At 41.6% G+C, this 19,043-nt stretch overlaps 3 protein-coding genes across 4 annotated transcripts in view; 1 reads left to right on the forward strand and 2 right to left on the reverse strand.

The window, feature by feature from the left end:
* The window catches only part of LOC139532599 (C2 domain-containing protein 2-like), a 30,564-nt gene extending 27,653 nt beyond the window's left edge, over positions 1–2,911 (reverse strand). For both annotated transcript variants that reach the window (XM_071330429.1, XM_071330422.1), the window contains exons 1-2: positions 1,655–2,911; positions 823–918 (exon numbers count right to left, since the gene is read on the reverse strand). In XM_071330429.1, coding sequence (XP_071186530.1) covers positions 823–918; positions 1,655–1,972 — 414 coding nt within the window. In that variant the 5' untranslated portion in view covers positions 1,973–2,911. The remainder of the gene's footprint in view (positions 1–822; positions 919–1,654) is intronic.
* Positions 2,912–3,036: 125 nt separating this feature from the next.
* LOC139532614 (autophagy-related protein 101) lies at positions 3,037–4,844 on the forward strand. The gene is made up of 2 exons (XM_071330440.1): positions 3,037–3,734; positions 3,862–4,844. The coding sequence occupies exons 1-2, from the start codon at positions 3,483–3,485 to the stop codon at positions 4,261–4,263; spliced, it is 654 nt and encodes a 217-aa protein (XP_071186541.1). The 5' UTR covers positions 3,037–3,482; the 3' UTR covers positions 4,264–4,844.
* A 6,701-nt stretch (positions 4,845–11,545) lies between these two features.
* Positions 11,546–16,786, reverse strand: LOC139532589 (zinc finger and BTB domain-containing protein 21-like). Its single transcript, XM_071330409.1, has 2 exons — positions 16,659–16,786; positions 11,546–15,387 (listed from the first exon to the last, which is right to left on the reverse strand). Exon 2 carries the CDS (start codon positions 15,380–15,382, stop codon positions 12,311–12,313), a length of 3,072 nt encoding a protein of 1,023 aa, XP_071186510.1. The 5' UTR covers positions 15,383–15,387; positions 16,659–16,786; the 3' UTR covers positions 11,546–12,310.
* Between the last annotated feature and the right edge of the window lie 2,257 nt (positions 16,787–19,043).

The raw sequence follows: 19,043 nt of genomic DNA on the forward strand, positions 1-19,043 counted from the left end.
CTGGGAGCAAAAAACAATGAAGCAGCATCTGGATCTTGCATATTACAGAAAAGCCCCCAAAAAACTGAGCAGGCATTTAATAACACAGACTAGTTTAAATCACTGCTTTGCTTTGTTTCTCCATACAAAATCTGCCAATGCTATTGTTGAAAATCTTATTGATAACTTCTGAGAATGTTGTTCACCTTCCTTTTAGAAGAGGGCTGGTTATATGAGGATCCCATAAACTTAGAACTGGAGAGGAGGTAGTAAAAGTGTGCTTACAGCATGAAAACTGCAAAGAGGCTGCTATTGGCTCCAGCCAGACAATTTAAGGGGAGGGGGAAAATGTCTGGAAGTGCCAGTGAAGTTAATGGACATTGTGTAACTCAGGAGATTGGCCACTGCAGACCTGAAATTAAGTTAAATGGCTGTAGCACCAGTAGAGCAGCCCCTCTACATTGAATTACAGTGGAAGAGTGGATTGACTACAGAGCCGGGTTATGACATTAGGGCATGTTGATTAGGAAATGGCAACAGCATAAATGCTTACTTTTCCAGCTGTAATGAATGTTAAAGAGGCCAACACTGCCAAAAGAAAAATTATTTCATTGGCTATAGGAGGAGAATGAGGACGCTGCACTGGGATCAACAATGACAACATTGATCCAGATTCCTCATCTTAACTCACTCTTGATTTTAGTCAGGAAAAGAAGCATTCAAAAACAATGATAAAACCATATCTGGGCTATAATTCATTAATGTACTGAGCTTTACATTGTGTGTGCAATTTATTGAGAACCATTGGATGAGAGCCAGTCCCGGTGTATCAGACTATCTTACCTTCTGACTAGCAGACTTCTTGAAGCTGGACACTTGGCCAACCACCAGTTCTGATGACTCGAGGCCGTCCTCTTCTAATATTAGTTGCACTGGGCACTGTGTGAGTTAGGAGTACACCGATCAGGTCAGGAGGTGATCAGCAATAACTGTCATTATCTCAACATTAAACTTCATTTTGACAGTTTCAATCAAAGAGTTAGAGAACATGGAAGAAATGGATCACCTTTACAATTTGTATCACGTTTACAGTTTGCAGCTACAGGGGCTTCAACTCTTGACAGTAACTTGAGAGATGAGGTTTCAACAAGGCAGTGTCAATGTATGGGAATCAAGATTGTTGACACTGTATTCCGTGACAGGGAGCTTGTGCTGTCACGATGCTCACATGTGTGCTCAAGTCTTGTTAGGTTCATACAGATCCTGTATTCATATATTGTTTGTTTGGCTACAGTGGATTCTTTGTCAAGTCTACCAGGGACTATTAAAAAAAAATGCGTAGCTACAGTCAGCTCTGTAGTTTCCCAATAGTAATTTGTTAAGTGAAACAAGCTATTGGTCGACATGGGACTTGAATTTTTCAACTAACCTGCTATTAGCGATACTGTATTTGTTTTCGTTTAGGGGAAAGGGGTATCTTGTAAATGTCCGTGTACAGTTGCAGGTGATTCTACAAAAACCACAGAAAACTCAGAAAGATATTAAATCCACAGTAGCACCAAGAGCAGGTTATTTGAAAATTCCATGGTGGCGTTAAGTATAAGCTAACCTGTAACGGCCAGTAATGGAAACGTATGTATCACATATATGGCGTACAAACGGTAGCTAGTCTTACCCCAGACTTCGTCGATTCATCATTCAAAGCTCTGCACCAAGCCCCTCTCCATTGACTTTTCCAACTGTTCAGTGAAAGCGCCCATCCCAACAGAACGTCCGCTTCCCCCGAACCAGCATTGTTTTGCTCAGGCATCTGTATCCGTAGATCGCTGTAAAAATACTGTACTAGATACAGTATCAATGTAATGATGGAGGCAATGAACAGTGTAACCATGCAAAGCCATGGCAAGTCTCCCAAACCGGAATTTGAAGGGAGACTTTCTGAGTCCAATTCTCCCAAATCAGCATTTGGAAGATGAATTTCTGAGCCAGGCATCCTCAGCAATTTACTTGGTTAGCTAGCTATGTATTTAGCTAATAACAACGCCCCCTTAAAAGTAAGACCAGTACAAAAACATGGTCTGATGATCTTTGCAAGAAAGTCCCTGTCATTCAAGACAGTTAGCTAACGGAGGACTAGATCCAGCTATTATAGCAATGGGAGCTAGTCTTGCTACCACAAGTTCAACCACTGAACCAGTATGCAAGCTAATGTCAGCCTCTTGTCAATAATATCCTGGCTCCTGATTGAGGAGCAACTTTAAACGAAAATAAAATACCCAAGACGAGTAACTTGGCTGGCGACAGACTTCTCAAGGATGTAACGTTAATCTTGCTATCTATCTGGTTTGAAAACTGCAGTCAGAAGAATGCTAGCTAGGTAGCTAAAAACAAGCAAGTAAAATACATTGTTTCCTTTATTGCAAGTAACGTTAGCTAGCTAAAATGACGTGAGTGTTATTCTGAGTAACGTTACGTTTTACCAAGCTTCTAAGTACGTTCCACAGCTCTAGCTGAACAACATTGTATCAAATGTCTGTCTTTGACTAGCTAGCCAACAACAGTAAGTTAGCTAACTTCAGACCTTTCTTTCATTCGATTGCTAGCTAACGTGTAACGTTATTCTAGTAAATTGCAGTAGCTAGCAAGCAAGTTAGCTAGCTGCTACTCAGTAACACGTATTCCAAAATGTAATGTTCATGAATCATTTCTGGCGTCCATGGTGTAAAACAAAGTGAAAGTAATATGTGGCTAGCTTTAAACGACGGGGGGGAATGCTAATTTCGTGAAGTTCTTATAAAGCCTCATCTCAAACTTGCAGAGCATCTCCGACACCAACGATGACCGAAATCGAAAACTTGCCAATGCGATATATGTGACTTGAACTGTTATTCCCAGAGTGCATAGCGATATCTTAAAGCACCCCAAGTGCGCCCTGTTTTAACCTCAAGTGGGTCTTTTGAAACTATCAATTATATCTTCAAATACATTTTGTTATATAAGAAAATCAGCTTTCTGATGCGGAAATAAATGCAATTACATAGCTATTATCGATACACGTTATGTTACGTTGCAGAGATACAAGGCTCGGATTGGACCAAACTACATTCCGTAGATTTTCCAGTGTTGTGTTTACAGAAATGGCTCCTCCTCTCTAGTAAGAACGACGACATTACACATTGTGTCAGCAAGTTATTATGAATAAATACATTTAAAGAACATAGCTAGCAAGCAACAACATATGTTGCTATATTCATCAAGTGAATCTGAAAGTTGCGCCTTCTCTTGATAACCATCGAACTTGCTCGAGGGAAATAACGTTTGCTGCGCGTTATAGCTAACTACTCACAATAGCTATCTAGCAGTAGCATCTAACGTCCGCTAGCTAGCTCATTTTGATGTTTAGCCCTGTTTTATGGAACGTAAACAACAATTGAAGGGTGTGTTTCAATAGCTTGCTAGTTTCCCCATATATTCAACCTGCCACTGTGGGGAAGAAGATCATCATGAACTGCCGTTCAGAGGTTCTGGAGGTGTCTGTGGAGGGAAGACAGGTCGACGAGGCTATGCTGGCTCTGTTGCACACTATCCTATTGCATCGCAGCACTGGAAAATTTCACTACAAGAAAGAGGGCACCTACTCCATTGGCACTGTTGGCACACAGGACATTGACTGCGACTTTATTGATTTCAGTTTTGTTCGTGTTTCTTCAGATGAGCTTGACAGGGTCATCAGGAAAGCAGTGGGCGAATTCAAGGTAGGCCTGTCTGATTATTCTGATTGTTTGGATATTGAAATTGACATTATACATTAAAACATGTAGCTAGCTGTATTTTTCTTAAACTGCAATCCATTGACCTCTGGATCTATGTTGTTCTTTACAGGATGCCATGGGCAACGGGACTGATGGAATGGGACAAATCTCACTGGAGTTCTACCAGAAAAAGAAGTCTCGCTGGCCTTTCTCTGATGAGTGTATTCCATGGGAGGTCTGGAGCATTAAGGTCAATGTCGTCAACCTGGCCAACGAGCAGGAGAGACAGATCTGCCGGGAGAAAGTGGGCGAGAAGCTGGGCGAGAAGGTGATCAACATTGTGGAGGTGATCAACCAGCACGAGTACCTACCCAAAATGCCCACACAGTCGGAAGTGGACAATGTGTTCGACACCAGCCTCAAAGACGTACAGCCTTACCTGTACAAAATCACTTTTCAGATCACTGATACGCTGGGCACCTCAGTAAGCACCACCATGAGAAGGCTGATAAAAGACACCTTAGCACTGTGAGGGAGTCTCAAGATGATTTGCATCGTAAAACATGGCTGTGGGTAGCCTGGTTCCAGATCTGTTTGTGCTGTCTTGCCAGCTCCTATGATTGTGACCATAGGATGTTATCAAGACAACACAAATGGATCAGGGACTAGGCTGTGTGCTTTATTGACTATGGGATGTAATTGCTTCATTGACATCGGCATTTGCAGGCCTGTGAGTGTCTTAAGTATTAGTTAGAAGCACTGGTAGTACACTAGAAGTACCACCATCAAATGTCTAATCTGCTTTATTCACATTTGTAAGCAGTCATTTTAGGATCCTAGTTATCTATCCCTATTCTTTCACAAAATGCCTTTGTCAACACTGAAACATGACCTTTCACATCCGATAGTACAATTTGAGCTTTTATGTTTTTGTATGAAGAAAGTGCTGCAAAAGTAGCATGTCTGTCTGAAACAGGTTTTCATTTAATAACTGCTTTAAGTAATTGTAAAGTAACTATCTTATTTATGTTTCTGACATTAGCTTTTGTTATTAGAAAATAATGTGCAGAAAGGTGTTTCACTTTTGAAAATAAAATCGATAATCCTAACTGACTTCACTTTCCCAATTGTTATTCTAGAAAACCACCTGGTTCTGTGCTTACTGATGTTAATTAAGGAAAAGACAGACCAACGCGAACTTCGGCCGTGCGCAGTGAGTGGCCGTCCTATTGCGTCTGACCACAGAACATTGGTCGTCATTTTCTGTTAATTTCCTGACTCTACACGTTCAATTGCCGCGCTTCTTCCACACCAAGCAGGTGATTTACTGCAGATGACTGACATTTGTGTTGGTCTGTCTTCTCCTTTACAGGTTCAGATTTGTGAAGTATATTCAAAGACAGTACAGTATGAAGATAGGCAGAAACCGCTTCTACAATAGACAGTGGCGATTTTAGCATGTAAATGTTGGGGCAAACTCTTTTAGATGCATGTCATTAAAGCCACTACACAACACTTAACAATATATTAATTGGACTATAACGGTGACAAACGGTGCCCACAAACTGTTAGGGCCTACATAAAGCTGCCCCAACAGCAGTCCCAACACCTTACCAATTTTACTCCTGGCTATCAGCAGAGCCTTGTCTGGCAGTGAAACAGTTCATTCAGCCTCATTTACTGCCTTAAAAAAAAAGCATAGCTCATATGGCTGACTGGCTTAAACAAATGTGGTTTCTACTGACAATTGAGATGTACAAACTATGGCATAAGGGGACGACGAGAGGATAAATGGCAATCCGTAATTTCGATTAAGACAATGAGCGAGCTAGGACGGACATAGTCAATATAACTAGTTGTTCAGCACTTTTTAAATGTACGACGACAGAATTCATAACATGGGCCGTTCTTACAGTATTCTCCCTGTACACCGAGTCAGAACCGTAGGATAAATAAAGGGGGCATATAAGCAGACAATTAAAGCTCTTACAATATTCGATGATGACATTTCTCTAAAACAGGCTATAGGTTACATGTGCACCACCAAGTCAGAACAGTAGGCTAAATTATGAGGGGAAATGGCCCAAATTAATAGGGTGGGGCACATGGACTACTAACAGCTTACTACACAACATACATTTAGTATTACTTTCTTAGCTACAGTATACATATCTCCCTGGCATATTACATCATTTATGCAGCAGCATACAATTCATTTTTGGACTCGCCTTATTGTGCTATGCTCACTTGAACAGGAAGGTGGTGCGGCGGTCTTTCGTAGGCAAACTTTGTCATCAAAGTCTGGCATTCTCTGGATTTATGGTGCTTTCAAAGACAACTGGTAATTCGGGAAAAAAACAAGGTAGAATCATGACGTTAGTGATCTTCAGGTCGGAGCTCTCGAAAAAGCCAGAATTCCTGACTTGGAATTCAGAGTTGCATGACTGTTCAAACGTATTTTCCCAGTCAGAGCTCGTTGTTTTCCCGAGTTCCCAGTTGTCTTGAACTCACTGAAGTCTGAGATTTTCCAGTTCTGAGTTTCCAGTTGTTTTGAAAGCGGCAGAAGTCATGCTGGATTGACAGAATGGCCAATGTTTATCCTTTTAAGCTTGGAAAAGAAACCCTTAAAAGAGATTCTTAAAGACTTGGACCACACATCCACTCCACTGAATAGCAGGCTAGTGATTGCTTTGCAATGCTTGCAGTTTGCCACTGATTTTTCCAAACCACTCATTGTTGAATTTGCGATTTCCCACTTGTTGTGTAATGTTAATGTCCAATGGTCGATGAGCACCGATACGTTTTATCTATAACTTATCTTCATATGACAAGGATTGAAAAGGATTTGCCAGTAGATTGTTGACTTGATTCATGATGATGACTGCTATGTAACTTGCTAGCTAAGATTTTGAAAGTTGATGTTGACATGATCAGTCCAATCAAAGCTACTGTAGATATAATGTGATTTGACGTCATTTTATCTGTGGCCAATGACTTTGAGACTTCTTGCATGGGCACTTCTAATGTAACTCTATGACAGCACCCAAGGGGCTTGAATTTTTGAGCTCTCCCCATAAATTTTGCAATGACGTGGCATCCCTATGAGTGACAGAACACTGAGCCAATTACGACACAACTAGAGAACATTACCACCCCTACGCAGAAAGCACTGAGCTGGGCTGAAACACCTGCATTTTGGAGCTGCCAAACTCAAGAAAGCAAAAAAGAGACCATGTTTGTATGCGGCTTTATTAACTCAATTATTATTATTTATTTTTTTACATTGTTTGCAAACTGATATGTGACACGTATTAATGCCAAAACAACATGCAAAACAGCCAAAATCATAGCTAAACAGGTGGGGCTCTGTCCCGCCTGCCCTGAATGATGTGTCGCCACTGACAATAGAAATCCCAGATCACACTTATAGGCAATGTTATGGCGATGTTAGCTAGTTAAGCTCATGCACAGAAACGCGTCATCAGGTATAAAGGTAATCTCGTGCTGAACTGCACATGTGCAGGCCTTCAATTCATAGGCACTCCTTCGATATAAACCTGGTCTGTTCGGTCTATTTCGCAAGTGTTCCGGGAAGTCTCGCCATTTTGCCTCTCTGGGTAATTATCAACCTCATACAAACTATTTCAGACTTAATCATACTAGTATTGAGCCGACAGAGAGTAAAATACACATGTTATTAGCCATTCAAATTCACTCCTGTGAATTCCATTCAAATTCACTCTACTATACAAGTCACTTGTGTGCTGTTGTATTTGTGTACCAAATTAATAAATAAAAACAAAATCTACCATACACCACACCCAGTATATATAATATATATCATTTAGAAACTCTGTGGTATACTGTATACCAAGCATGCAGCTTCAGACAGGTCAAGTTGTAAAGATGTTGAGGAAATCTTCAAATAAAGAATTAGTAACTAAACAGTCAAGGCATTTTTTAGGTTGAGAGGCCAGATGCTTTATTCAAAAGCAGTATTTGCCATGCAGCTGTGTGGATGTTTTTCCTCATCTAAGTTGCAAAGGTTTCCTCTCCAATCATGTATTTTTCATTCACAGGATGACCTTGTACAATAATGGAGAACAAAGCATTTCCAGTCTCTATATTCTCAAGGGCCACAGAGCAGATAGCAAATTCACTTCCAGAGTCACAGCCAAAAAATTAGTCACCACTGTCCAAGTGGCTAAACAGTTTGAAAAACATATCTGTGACCCACAGCAGTGACCATCTGTCCAAGGAAAAACATTGGCACCATTTCTCTTGGTCACGTTAGTTAATTTTAATCTATTTTGCATTGTTATCTGTAACAGCTTTGGTCATGCCTTAATAATGGTGCAACTAGTGCAAACATGATAGCAGTTTCAACCGTTCCATAGTGGAAACGAAAGCCAACTAGAGACATTACTAATTTCAACACATACCAACTTCTCCTGAAAACAATCATGATTCCAGGTAGTGATGGGGGGGGGGGGAAATCGCTACAGTTACATTTAAGGATATTATTTTTAACAATATATCGTATAGTTTGGACAATAGAACAATATATTTTTGGCGTTAATTGGGTGTACCTGCACCAAAACGTCATCTTTTTAAATAGGGAGCCAATTTGTTTTCAGCACTTATTTCCATGCCTGATAAAAATGTGTTTTCTCATGGCTCTCTCTTGTCCCTCTGCAGCAGACACATGGTGAGCAATATGTTTGGAATATCTAACGGCAATAAAATCACAGTATCGAATCGCAATACATATAGAAACATGAGAATCGCAATATATATCGTATCGGCACCTAAGTATCGTGATAATATCGTATCGCGAGGTCCCTGGCAATTCCCAGCCCTAATTCAAGGGTGTTAGTTTCTTATAAGCACAATACAAACAATATACACACTCAATATCAAGGCAGCTACTGAATTATCAACTCTTTATTACAGAAAAAAATTCAAGCACAAAAACTGTAAGAAAAAAACTAAACTGCTGCAGTTCATGTTGAGCAACCATACAAATATTAATCATTGCAGAAATAGCACAGTAATACACAAAGTATGTATTTTCATAAACAAACTAATTATAGGTACACAATTATACAAACGCTGCCATATACACAAAATTATATTTTATATCTTTGCACTCAATTTCTTTTTTTAATGATCTTGCATAAAATCCAGAGCACAAATATAAATATATACATTGTTTGAACCTAACCACCAAATTTCAAAATCCTTTTTCCAGGTGTAATTAAGAAGCCATCACCACCACAGCAAAAAGTATACACTTAAACAACCAAAATATACACTTTATATTCTGACTCTGTTATAGGACAGGGAATTATTTTCCAAATCCCACTTTTACCCCCCAAGAGCAACAGTCTTGCTTTCACATGTTCTTAATTATTATATACATACACATACATATATAATTAACTTTGAACAAGGCACACCTGTTAATTGAAATGCATTCCAGGTGACTAGAGTGTGCAAAAGTGTTAACAAATTCAAAGGGTGGCTACTTTGAAGAATATAAAATATATTTGTTTAACACTTTTTTGGCTACTACATGATTCCATGTGTTATTTCATGGTTTTGATGTCTTCACTATTATTCTACAATATGGAAATAGTAAAATAAAGAAAAACCCTGGAATGAGTAGGTGTCCAACTTTTGACTGGTACAGTGTATATATACAGTGGGGAGAACAAGTATTTGATACACTGCCGATTTTGCAGGTTTTCCTACTTACAAAGCATGTAGAGGTCTGTCATTTTTATCATAGGTACACTTCAACTGTGAGAGACGGAATCTAAAACAAAAATCCAGAAAATCACATTGTATGATTTTTAAGTAATTAATTTGCATTTTATTGCATGACATAAGTATTTGATCACCTACCAACCAGTAAGAATTCCGGCTCTCACAGACCTGTTAGTTTTTCTTTAAGAAGCCCTCCTGTTCTCCACTCATTACCTGTATTAACTGCACCTGTTTGAACTCGTTACCTGTATAAAAGACACCTGTCCACACACTCAATCAAACAGACTCCAACCTCTCCACAATGGCCAAGACCAGAGAGCTGTGTAAGGACATCAGGGATAAATTGTAGACCTGTACAAGGCTGGGATGGGCTACAGGACAATAGCCAAGCAGCTTGGTGAGAAGGCAACAACTGTTGGCACAATTATTAGAAAATGGAAGAAGTTCAAGATGACGGTCAATCACCCTCGGTCTGGGGCTCCATGCAAGATCTCACCTCGTGGGGCATCAATGATCATGAGGAATGTGAGGGATCAGCCCAGAACTACACGGCAGGACCTGGTCAATGACCTGAAGAGAGCTGGGACCACAGTCTCAAAGAAAACCATTAGTAACACACTACGCCGTCATGGATTAAAATCCTGCAGCGCACGCAAGGTCCCCCTGCTCAAGCCAGCGCATGTCCAGGCCCGTCTGAAGTTTGCCAATGACCATCTGGATGATCCAGAGGAGGAATGGGAGAAGGTCATGTGGTCTGATGAGACAAAAATAGAGCTTTTTGCTCTAAACTCCACTCGCCGTGTTTGGAGGAATAGAAGGATGAGTACAACCCCAAGAACACCATCCCAACCGTGAAGCATGGAGGTGGAAACATCATTATTTGGGGATGCTTTTCTGCAAAGGGGACAGGACGACTGCACCGTATTGAAGGGAGGATGGATGGGGCCATGTATCGCGAGATCTTGACCAACAACCTCCTTCCCTCAGTAAGAGCATTGAAGATGGGTCGTGGCTGGGTCTTCCAGCATGACAACGACCCGAAACACACAGCCAGGGCAACTAAGGAGTGGCTCCGTAAGAAGCATCTCAAGGTCCTGGAGTGGCCTAGCCAGTCTCCAGACCTGAACCCAATAGAAAATCTTTGGAGGGAGCCGAAAGTCCGTATTGCCCAGCGACAGCCCCGAAACCTGAAGGATCTGGAGAAGGTCTGTATGGAGGAGTGGGCCAAAATCCCTGCTGCAGTGTGTGCAAACCTGGTCAAGAACTACAGGAAACGTATGATCTCTGTAATTGCAAACTAAGGTTTCTGTACCAAATATTCAGTTCTGCTTTTCTGATGTATCAAATACTTATGTCATGCAATAAAATGCAAATTAATTAATTAAAAATCATACAATGTGATTTTCTGGATTTTTGTTTTAGATTCCTTCTCTCACAGTTGAAGTGTACCTATGATAAAAATTACAGACCTCTACATGCTTTGTAAGTAGGAAAACCTGCAAAATTGTCAGTGTATCAAATACTTGTTCTCCCCACTGTATATATACACATACATACACACACACACACACACTTATTGGCTCTTGGTTGTAAACCATTATAAATATCTATGTAAAAAAAAAAGTTAATATGCAAAAACTCTGACTGTGCTTCATTTTAACAGAACTATTGTAAAATTGTCTCAGGATGCATATGCTAAGGCCATGCAATCAATTCATAGGATTACTTGTGTAATTATCAACCTCATACAAACTATTTCAGACTTAATCATACTAGTATTGAGCCGACAGAGAGTAAAATACACATGTTCTTAGCCATTCAAATTCACTCCTGTGAATTCCATTCAAATTCACTCTACTATACAAGTCGCTTGTGTGGTGTTGTATTTGTGTACCAAATCAATCATTAAAAACTAAATCTACCATACACCACACCCAGTGGGCAGAACGTAAACAAAACTCCTTTCCCAAAAGTACATATTTTCCATATTCTTTACACAATAATCCACTAATGATAATCTGTAATTTAATGAGTGATAGCTAAAATTAAACAATAAATTATTTATTTTACTCAGGATTTACAACAACAAAAAGAAGTGTCAGTTGAAATACTAACTGGTCTTTGGTCTTGTTTACTTGTATAATCTACATGAAATATCATTGAGGCAACGACAAAATCAGAATGAAGAATTAACACAAATAGTGTTACAGCTGAAATGTTAATGGAATGCAGAGGATTCAAAATAAAGATTCATATAACTGAAATTAAATCAATGTAATTTGACCATTATATGTAATGTAAATATTGAACAGAATTGCAAAGTGCATATCAATAAACATGATGCCTGAGGCCACTAATATCATCTTCATAATGTCATCTTCACACATCAATCAACAAAAATTCACAACTTAAGCAAAAGCACGTAACTGTTCTTGAATTGTACAGTACAGCAATTCCTAAACAAAGCTCTTTCTTGAATCCAAAAAATTAGTTCTATAGGTAAAGACAACTGAAAGGGGGTTATCTGAATTAGGTCAGTACTGTGTAAATCTAATATCAATGGCAAAGTAACCATTGTAAGGAGCTGATGAGTCAAATAGCAGTTAATTGCAGACATTCACTTTCTCACCTCTATGACACATGGCCACTGGAAAAGATAACATGAAGGCAAGCCAACTACCAACAGCAATAGATACATTCAAAATCTTTCTTGTGTCGGCTGAGTTGTATTTGATCTCTTACGATGCTGTGAGCATAAAGTATCATCTCAGATGCTCAAAACAGAGTACAGGTGTTTGTGTGAGACATAATTAAATGTGACTATGGCTCTTCTCATGGCTCCAAAGACTAAAGGCAGTTTTGAATGTTCTCTGGCAGAGCTTACACATGTACTGCCTCTTAAATGTGAGGGCAGAGAGAGTGGGGGCATGGTAAAAAAGGGTTTCTGATTCCTGAGGGGTGAGGGAATTATCCACACTATCCATCTTGGGTAGGGGGCTACTGTGTGATCTGTCCATCTCTGGCCTCTTGGTCCTGGGCATTGACGACGAGCTTCCAGGCTTCTCCTTCTCTTTTGCTACCACAGCTTTAGCTTCCACTGAATCTGCCTCCACTGGTTTAGGTGGAAAAACTTGTGTGGCAGGACATCCAGTTGCATGTGTGACCGCTGGTGGTGGTGAGGGGGAGGGAGACAAAGGGCGCCTGTCATCAACCTCTCTCGCTCCAGGTTCGTCGGAGGTTGACATGTGGGACTGGAAGTGGCTCCAAAGGCGGAAGTTGGTCCTGAAGGCCTTGTTGCAGATGTGACAGATGAAGGGTTTGATGTGGCACAGCAGCTCCTGGTGACGCTCCAGGTCTTTGTGGCCACCAAAGAGCTTGCCACATTTTTCGCATGGCCACACGCCTGGCTCCTCAGGCTCGACGGAGGCCCCAGACATCATGTACTCCCTCTCGCTCACGGCCTCCTCAATGGGCTCATCCTTCACTGTCAGCTCGCCGTGATGTTCGTTGTGACACTGGCTAGCATTCAGGTCCTCGGGCACGAATGATGAAGAATCCTCCGAGTCCAACATAGGCGGACCTGAGGAGTCACTGTAGATTATGTCTTCTCTGGAGCTCCCCGCTCCCACAGATTCCTGGGCATGGAGAGGCCTTCCGAAGTGGTCAGATACTTCTCCATTGTTCTCCTCTCGATGGCTCATCTGCTCCTTAACGGTCATAATGTTGTGGTTGTGAACCTCCACCTGGTGTCTCCATATGCTGAAGGAAGACTTGAAGGTCCTCATGCACTCCAGGCAGGTCAGTTTCTTGTACTTGCAGTGTGCTTCATGTTCTTTTTTAACCGCTGGGCTGGAGAATCGGAGGCCACAGTAAGGGCACACGGTTGCGTGTCGACAGCCCCTCTCGTGGTCTCCCTGCTCAAAGAGAGAGGACAGCTTCTCATTGCAGAGTCTGCAGGAGTAAACCTCTGTGTCCGTGTTCTCTCTCTGACTGGGCTGGTCTTTTTGGTAGAGACTGCTCTCTCTCTCAGTCTCTTGGTTGTCTCTCTCCGCAGGGTGTGTCTTCAAATGCTGCTTGAACTGAGACAGAAACACAAACAATTTCCCACAGTAAGGGCATATCAAATTTGACTTGGACCTCAGGCCACCTTTTTTGGCAAATACCTGAGACTGCGAACCCTGCTTATTTCTCCTCAGCTTCATGAGCAAGGCTTTCTTTATTTCTCTCTCCCGCACAATATCAATCAGCTTCCTCTGAAACTTCTCATCCAGCTCGAATGAGCTGGAGGATGAAGCAGGGTTTTGTACCACTCCATGCTGGGTTTGGCAGTGGGTCCAGACTTTGAAGTTAGTGTGGAAGCGTTTGTGGCAGATGTCACAAGCGTATGGCTTATCTGGGTTGTGATACATGTTAACGTGGCGGTGCAATCCAGCATTGGATCTGAACACTTTCAAACAGATCCAACATTTAAACATCTTGCTCTTCCTGGGATCATCAGTCCAGTCTTCATCATTGTCATCCATGTTGGAGTTGTGAGGTACAGATTCTGACATATTGTCGTCGTCATCTTCACATGGGAAATCATGTTCGTTCACCCCTTTAGACTTTTTGAATGGGTACCTTCGATTGTCTCTCCTCACCCTTCTCTTTCCAGGGAGTTTAGAAAATGGCTTAGTAGGGCCTTGGTCAAAATCCATTTCATTGTTTTTGAGGTTAACTGGTAGAGAATCCCCAACTGTGATTCTAATGATATCAGAGGGGTCAGACAGTGGGCTGCTAGGCTCTGTCTTCACATGGAACTCCTTTCCTGGAGTTTCATCTTTATCATACCTACTGTGGTGCATTGACTTGAGAAGAAGCGGCGGAACTACTTTCACACTTTGTTTGTGCTCTGTCTGAATCCCTTCCTCTGTATTTGCCACCATCTTAACAACAGACTGTTCTCGACCTTGCAGTTTATTGAGCTCCAGTGTGGGGGAGAAGACTGGGACGGGACTGTCCATGGATAATGACCTGCGCAGCAGGCTTTTTATGAGTGGGCCACTCCTGTCAATGGTCTGGCTAGGATCCCCTACCTGGCCCTGAAATTGTGGTTTGGATCTGTAGAGCCTCTGCGCCTCCTCCTCTTCTTTAGTGCTTAGATCAGACTGTAACATGACTGTTGGAGATTCACTGAAGGAGACTGAGGAGGTGAGCTGTGGCCTTACTGATGCCCCTGTGTGTGATGATGTCTTCCCCTTTAAGATGGAGGCATATGAACTGATGGGCTTGCTATCAGAACCCTCACCAGTTGCTTCAGCTGATTTTCTGGGATTGGATGCAGTGTTTCTGGCTGATTCGTTTGGTTTCCTGTGTCCTGAAGCTTGAGTCTGTTCTCCTTGATCATTTGAACTGTAGCGTCCGGCCCCGGGAGCATCACCCCTTCGGCTCTGGCGCACAATGACACTCCTCAGCTGGATGTCGTTATCGTCCTCTGAGAAGGACAGCCTTTTTCTGGAGACGCAGTAGGACACATGCGGCCTTGTTGACATAATGTTGGTTAGAAAAGGGATTCCTAGACTGTAGCCCAGCTCCTGGATGGCTGCCAGGCTGCCTCTATCCACGAAGAGGGAGGATGAGTATATGTAATTCAGTACTATCTCAAAGGCGTCAGGCTCACAGAAGTCCAGCTGTATCACTTTGTGGGGCTCAGACTCCCTTCGCGTGAACAGTGATTGGAAATACTCACTGCTAGCGGCGAGCACACTCCTGTGGGCCTGGTACCGCTGATCCCCCACAACCAAGACTGTGTCACAGAGCTGCCCCCTCAGGCGCTGCTCATTGAGCACCCCCAGCACAGAGAGGCTGTGGGATGGATTACTGTAGTGCACCAGACTCTCCATTCTGTCTGAAAGGCAAGAACAAAAAGGAGATCCTTTTTATTTCAAGAGCCGCATTTTGATTCACATGTTTTCAGTAAAAAAGTTAAAGTAAAGAGTTACCTGAAAATTGATAGCCCTATACATAAAATCAAACAAATAACTTGAATCTGAAGAAATACATAACAGCAGAAAAATTGCAATAAGTATAAGAATCTAATAGCATTATGGCAAATTAATATTTGCCCATGTTTCAGAAATGTATGAATGAGATATAGATGAAAGCACGTATATTTATTGCTGCTGTATTTATTTTGCTATGCAGTCTGTTCCAACTGATTGATATAAATATATTAGTGAAAATAGCCTATTATTTATCTCGTTATTAAATCCTTCATTTTAGAATACTAAAACACAGATATCATTTTGAATAAAAGTAAGTTAAATGTAAGTGAGTAGTTTAGATCAGCTGCTGGTAGGAGTTAATGTATCTAGGCCTATCTGTGGTATAAGCGCAAATAACATGACGCATGCGCATTTATAGGTTCTATTTCGATTACATCATGTCTTTAAATCATAAGACATGGCATGCCATGGGGGTCATATTTAGCAGGGACGCAGGCAGCGTTCATTCCGTTCCACACACACATAACTGTGGACACGGATATCAATTCCACATGATAAATAAAAGTGTCTGACACGTTCCATATCAGAAAAGTTTAGAACGCTGCGCGCCCATAGAATGTGTCTGATGGGAAGTCAGGGGAGCAAGCATTAGATCATACGCGAGACGTGGCTGAAATTCCTGATGACACATACGTTAAAATGAAACTGGTTTTATCACTCTGGCAAGTATCTTCCTCGTTATGGTATACATTGGTGAATGAAAATGTAAACAAATAACGCATTGCGTGGTCTGTTTGTTACTGTTGCTGGCAGTGATATCACATGATCACTTGGTGTTACAATGTTTCCGAAAGAGTAAAGTTGCATCCGAAATGCGCATTCTGAGAATGATTCAGGACTTTCAATGGAACAGAATCAAACGCCAGTCCTCGAGAAACGAGTGCGTGGTCAGTGAGTGTGCGCGCACACACACGCTACTGTATTTTCGCCCTCATTACAGCGCAGACGCAGCATCTACAGCACACATAGGGCAGTTGCTCGTGAGGCTTATAAAAAGAAGAAACCCCCTCTGAGTTACGTCAGGAAAAAAACATTTTCTCCAAACAAGACTTAAATATAAGGCACTACCGCCAGATAATCTAAACCAAGTAGTTTTGTGGCTTTCTAAACTTACCCCTATGTCTTCGTTCTGTTCCCACGGAGCACACGAACAAGAATTTATATCAGAATTCTGTTGAGTGTGTGGTAGTCGTGATTCCATCCATCTTGAACTTGACGTCATCCCACTCCAGGGATGAGGTCATCAAATACAACGCTCGTCACGTGTGCTGCGTTCTGATAGGCTGTTTTATACCCGTAGGCGGGAATGTAGGACGTGACAGGCAAATTTAAACCTCTTAAAGTGGCAGGTCATATTTTCGTTCTTTGAGACTTAAACATTTCATTGGGAAGCAATACGAATACGAATCAGATCAACATTGCTGTCTCAGTTGCAAAGTATCAATATTCTGTAGGCGAGAATGTGATTCTCTAAAACCATAGACGGATAATCTACTATTGAATTATGTGGAATTACTGAATGGAAATGCAAAATGTATTTTGCTCTTATTACTGGTCATGTTCATTTATTTTTATATATCTAATGAATGACAACAACCATTTGAGGAAAGCATTAGGTAAAATCAGCATTTGACATTGGTGGATGAATGTGTTTCTCTGTAACCAGATCCACTTTACCACTGAAACTAATTATAGAGGTGTGATTGAAAGACATCACTATGGCTGTATTTACACAGGCAGCCCAATTCAGATATTTTTCCCACTAATTGATCTTTTGACCAATCACATCAGATATTTTTCATAGCTGATCTGATTGGTCAAAAGACTAATTTGTGAAACAATTATCAGAATTGGGCTGCCTGTGTAAACGCAGCCTATGGCACGTCTGCTCTCTCTCATTGCATATATCCAGAAGGCACTTGTTGCTGTGGTCTACTTGCCAAAAAGAAAGTCTTCGACCATTACAAACGAAGAACCATATAATGTATCTTCATTTGGAATAATTTAAAACAGCTGATGTAGTTGCATTTGTATAAACAATCTAAATAATTTGGAGTCAAATGTTACACATCATCTGAAAGGACACAACTGCTACTATTTACTTCTATGTCTGTAAACAACTCTTGACGTTACAGTGAGCAGATAATGACATTTGAAAACATCACTAATCTGAAAATGTAAAAGGCACATATATGGTTATTTGTCTGTAGGGCTCATACTGTATGTAGTACCGTTTCTGGCAACCGGATGATCCAAGGAAGGTGTGGCACTGCTATTGCCTCATTTTGACATGTATGTATAATCTGTGTGTATATGTGAATACTTTAAGGTAAACTACTTGACCAAAAGTATGTGGACACCTGCTCGTCTAACTTTTTATTCCAAAATCATGAGCATTAATATGGAGTTGGTTCCCCCTTTGCTGCTTTAACAGCCTCCACTTTTCTGGGAAGGCTTTCCACTAGATTCTGGAACATTGCTGCAGGGTCTTGCTTCCATTCAGCCACAAGAGCATTAGTGAGCTCGGGCACTGATGTTGGGCGATTAGGCCTGGCTTGCAGTCTGCGTTCCAATTCATCCCAAAGGTGTTCAATGGGGTTGAGGTCAGGGCTCTGTGCAGGCCAGTCAAGTTCTTCCACACCGATCTCAACAAACCATTTCTGTATGGACCTTGCTTTGTGCACAGGGGCATTGTCATGCTGAAACAGGAAAGGGCCTTCCCCAAACTGTTGCCACAAAGTTGGAAGCACAGAATCGTCTAGAATGTCATTGTATGCTGTAGCGTTAAGATTTCCCTTCACTGGAACTAAGGGGCCTAGCCCGAACCATGAAAAACAGCCCCAGACCATTATTCCTCCTCCACCAAACTTTACAGTTAGAACTATGCATTCGGGCAGGTACCGTTCTCCTGGCATCTGCCAAACCCAGATTTGCCCGCCGGTCTGACAGATGGTGAAGTGTGATTCATCGCTCCAGAGAACGCATGTCCACTGCTCCAGAGTCCAATGGTTGTGAGCTTTACACCACTCCAGCAGACGCTTGGCACTGCACATGGTGATCTTAGGCAGCTCTAGCAGGGAAGAAATTTGAAGAACTGACTTGTTGGAATTGTTGCATCCTATGACGGTGCCACGTTGAAAGTCACTGAGCTCTTCATTAAGGCCATTCTACTGCCAATGTTTGTCTATGGAGGTTGCATGGCTGTGTGCTCAATTTTAGACACCTCTCACCAACGCGTGTGGCTGAACTAGCCAAATCCACAAATTTGAATGGGTTTCCACATATTTTTGCATATATAGTGCATGTGCATAAACTGGATAGAACAACCTGAAACTGTGGATCTGTGGAACTGTGGAACTAACTAATGTGATGCCGACACCTTCAAATGGTTATTGTGCCACTCAGGTTGAGCCACCCCTCTTCACTGAGAGCACCACCCTCCCGCCCTCCAGCACAGCCTATATGGCCCAGTGACTCACAACATAATAATTGATTCATT

Source organism: Salvelinus alpinus, chromosome 1, assembly GCF_045679555.1.
Source record: "Salvelinus alpinus chromosome 1, SLU_Salpinus.1, whole genome shotgun sequence".
NCBI lineage: Eukaryota > Metazoa > Chordata > Actinopteri > Salmoniformes > Salmonidae > Salvelinus > Salvelinus alpinus.

Excerpts from the sequence above, each read along its gene's own strand:
- LOC139532614 (XM_071330440.1), top strand. The coding sequence starts at position 3,483 with ATGAACTGCCGTTCAGAGGTTCTGGAGGTGTCTGTGGAGGGAAGACAG. Across the intron at positions 3,735-3,861 it reads AAGCAGTGGGCGAATTCAAG|GATGCCATGGGCAACGGGAC; the intron begins GTAGGCCTGTCT and ends TGTTCTTTACAG.
- LOC139532589 (XM_071330409.1), bottom strand. The coding sequence starts at position 15,382 with ATGGAGAGTCTGGTGCACTACAGTAATCCATCCCACAGCCTCTCTGTG.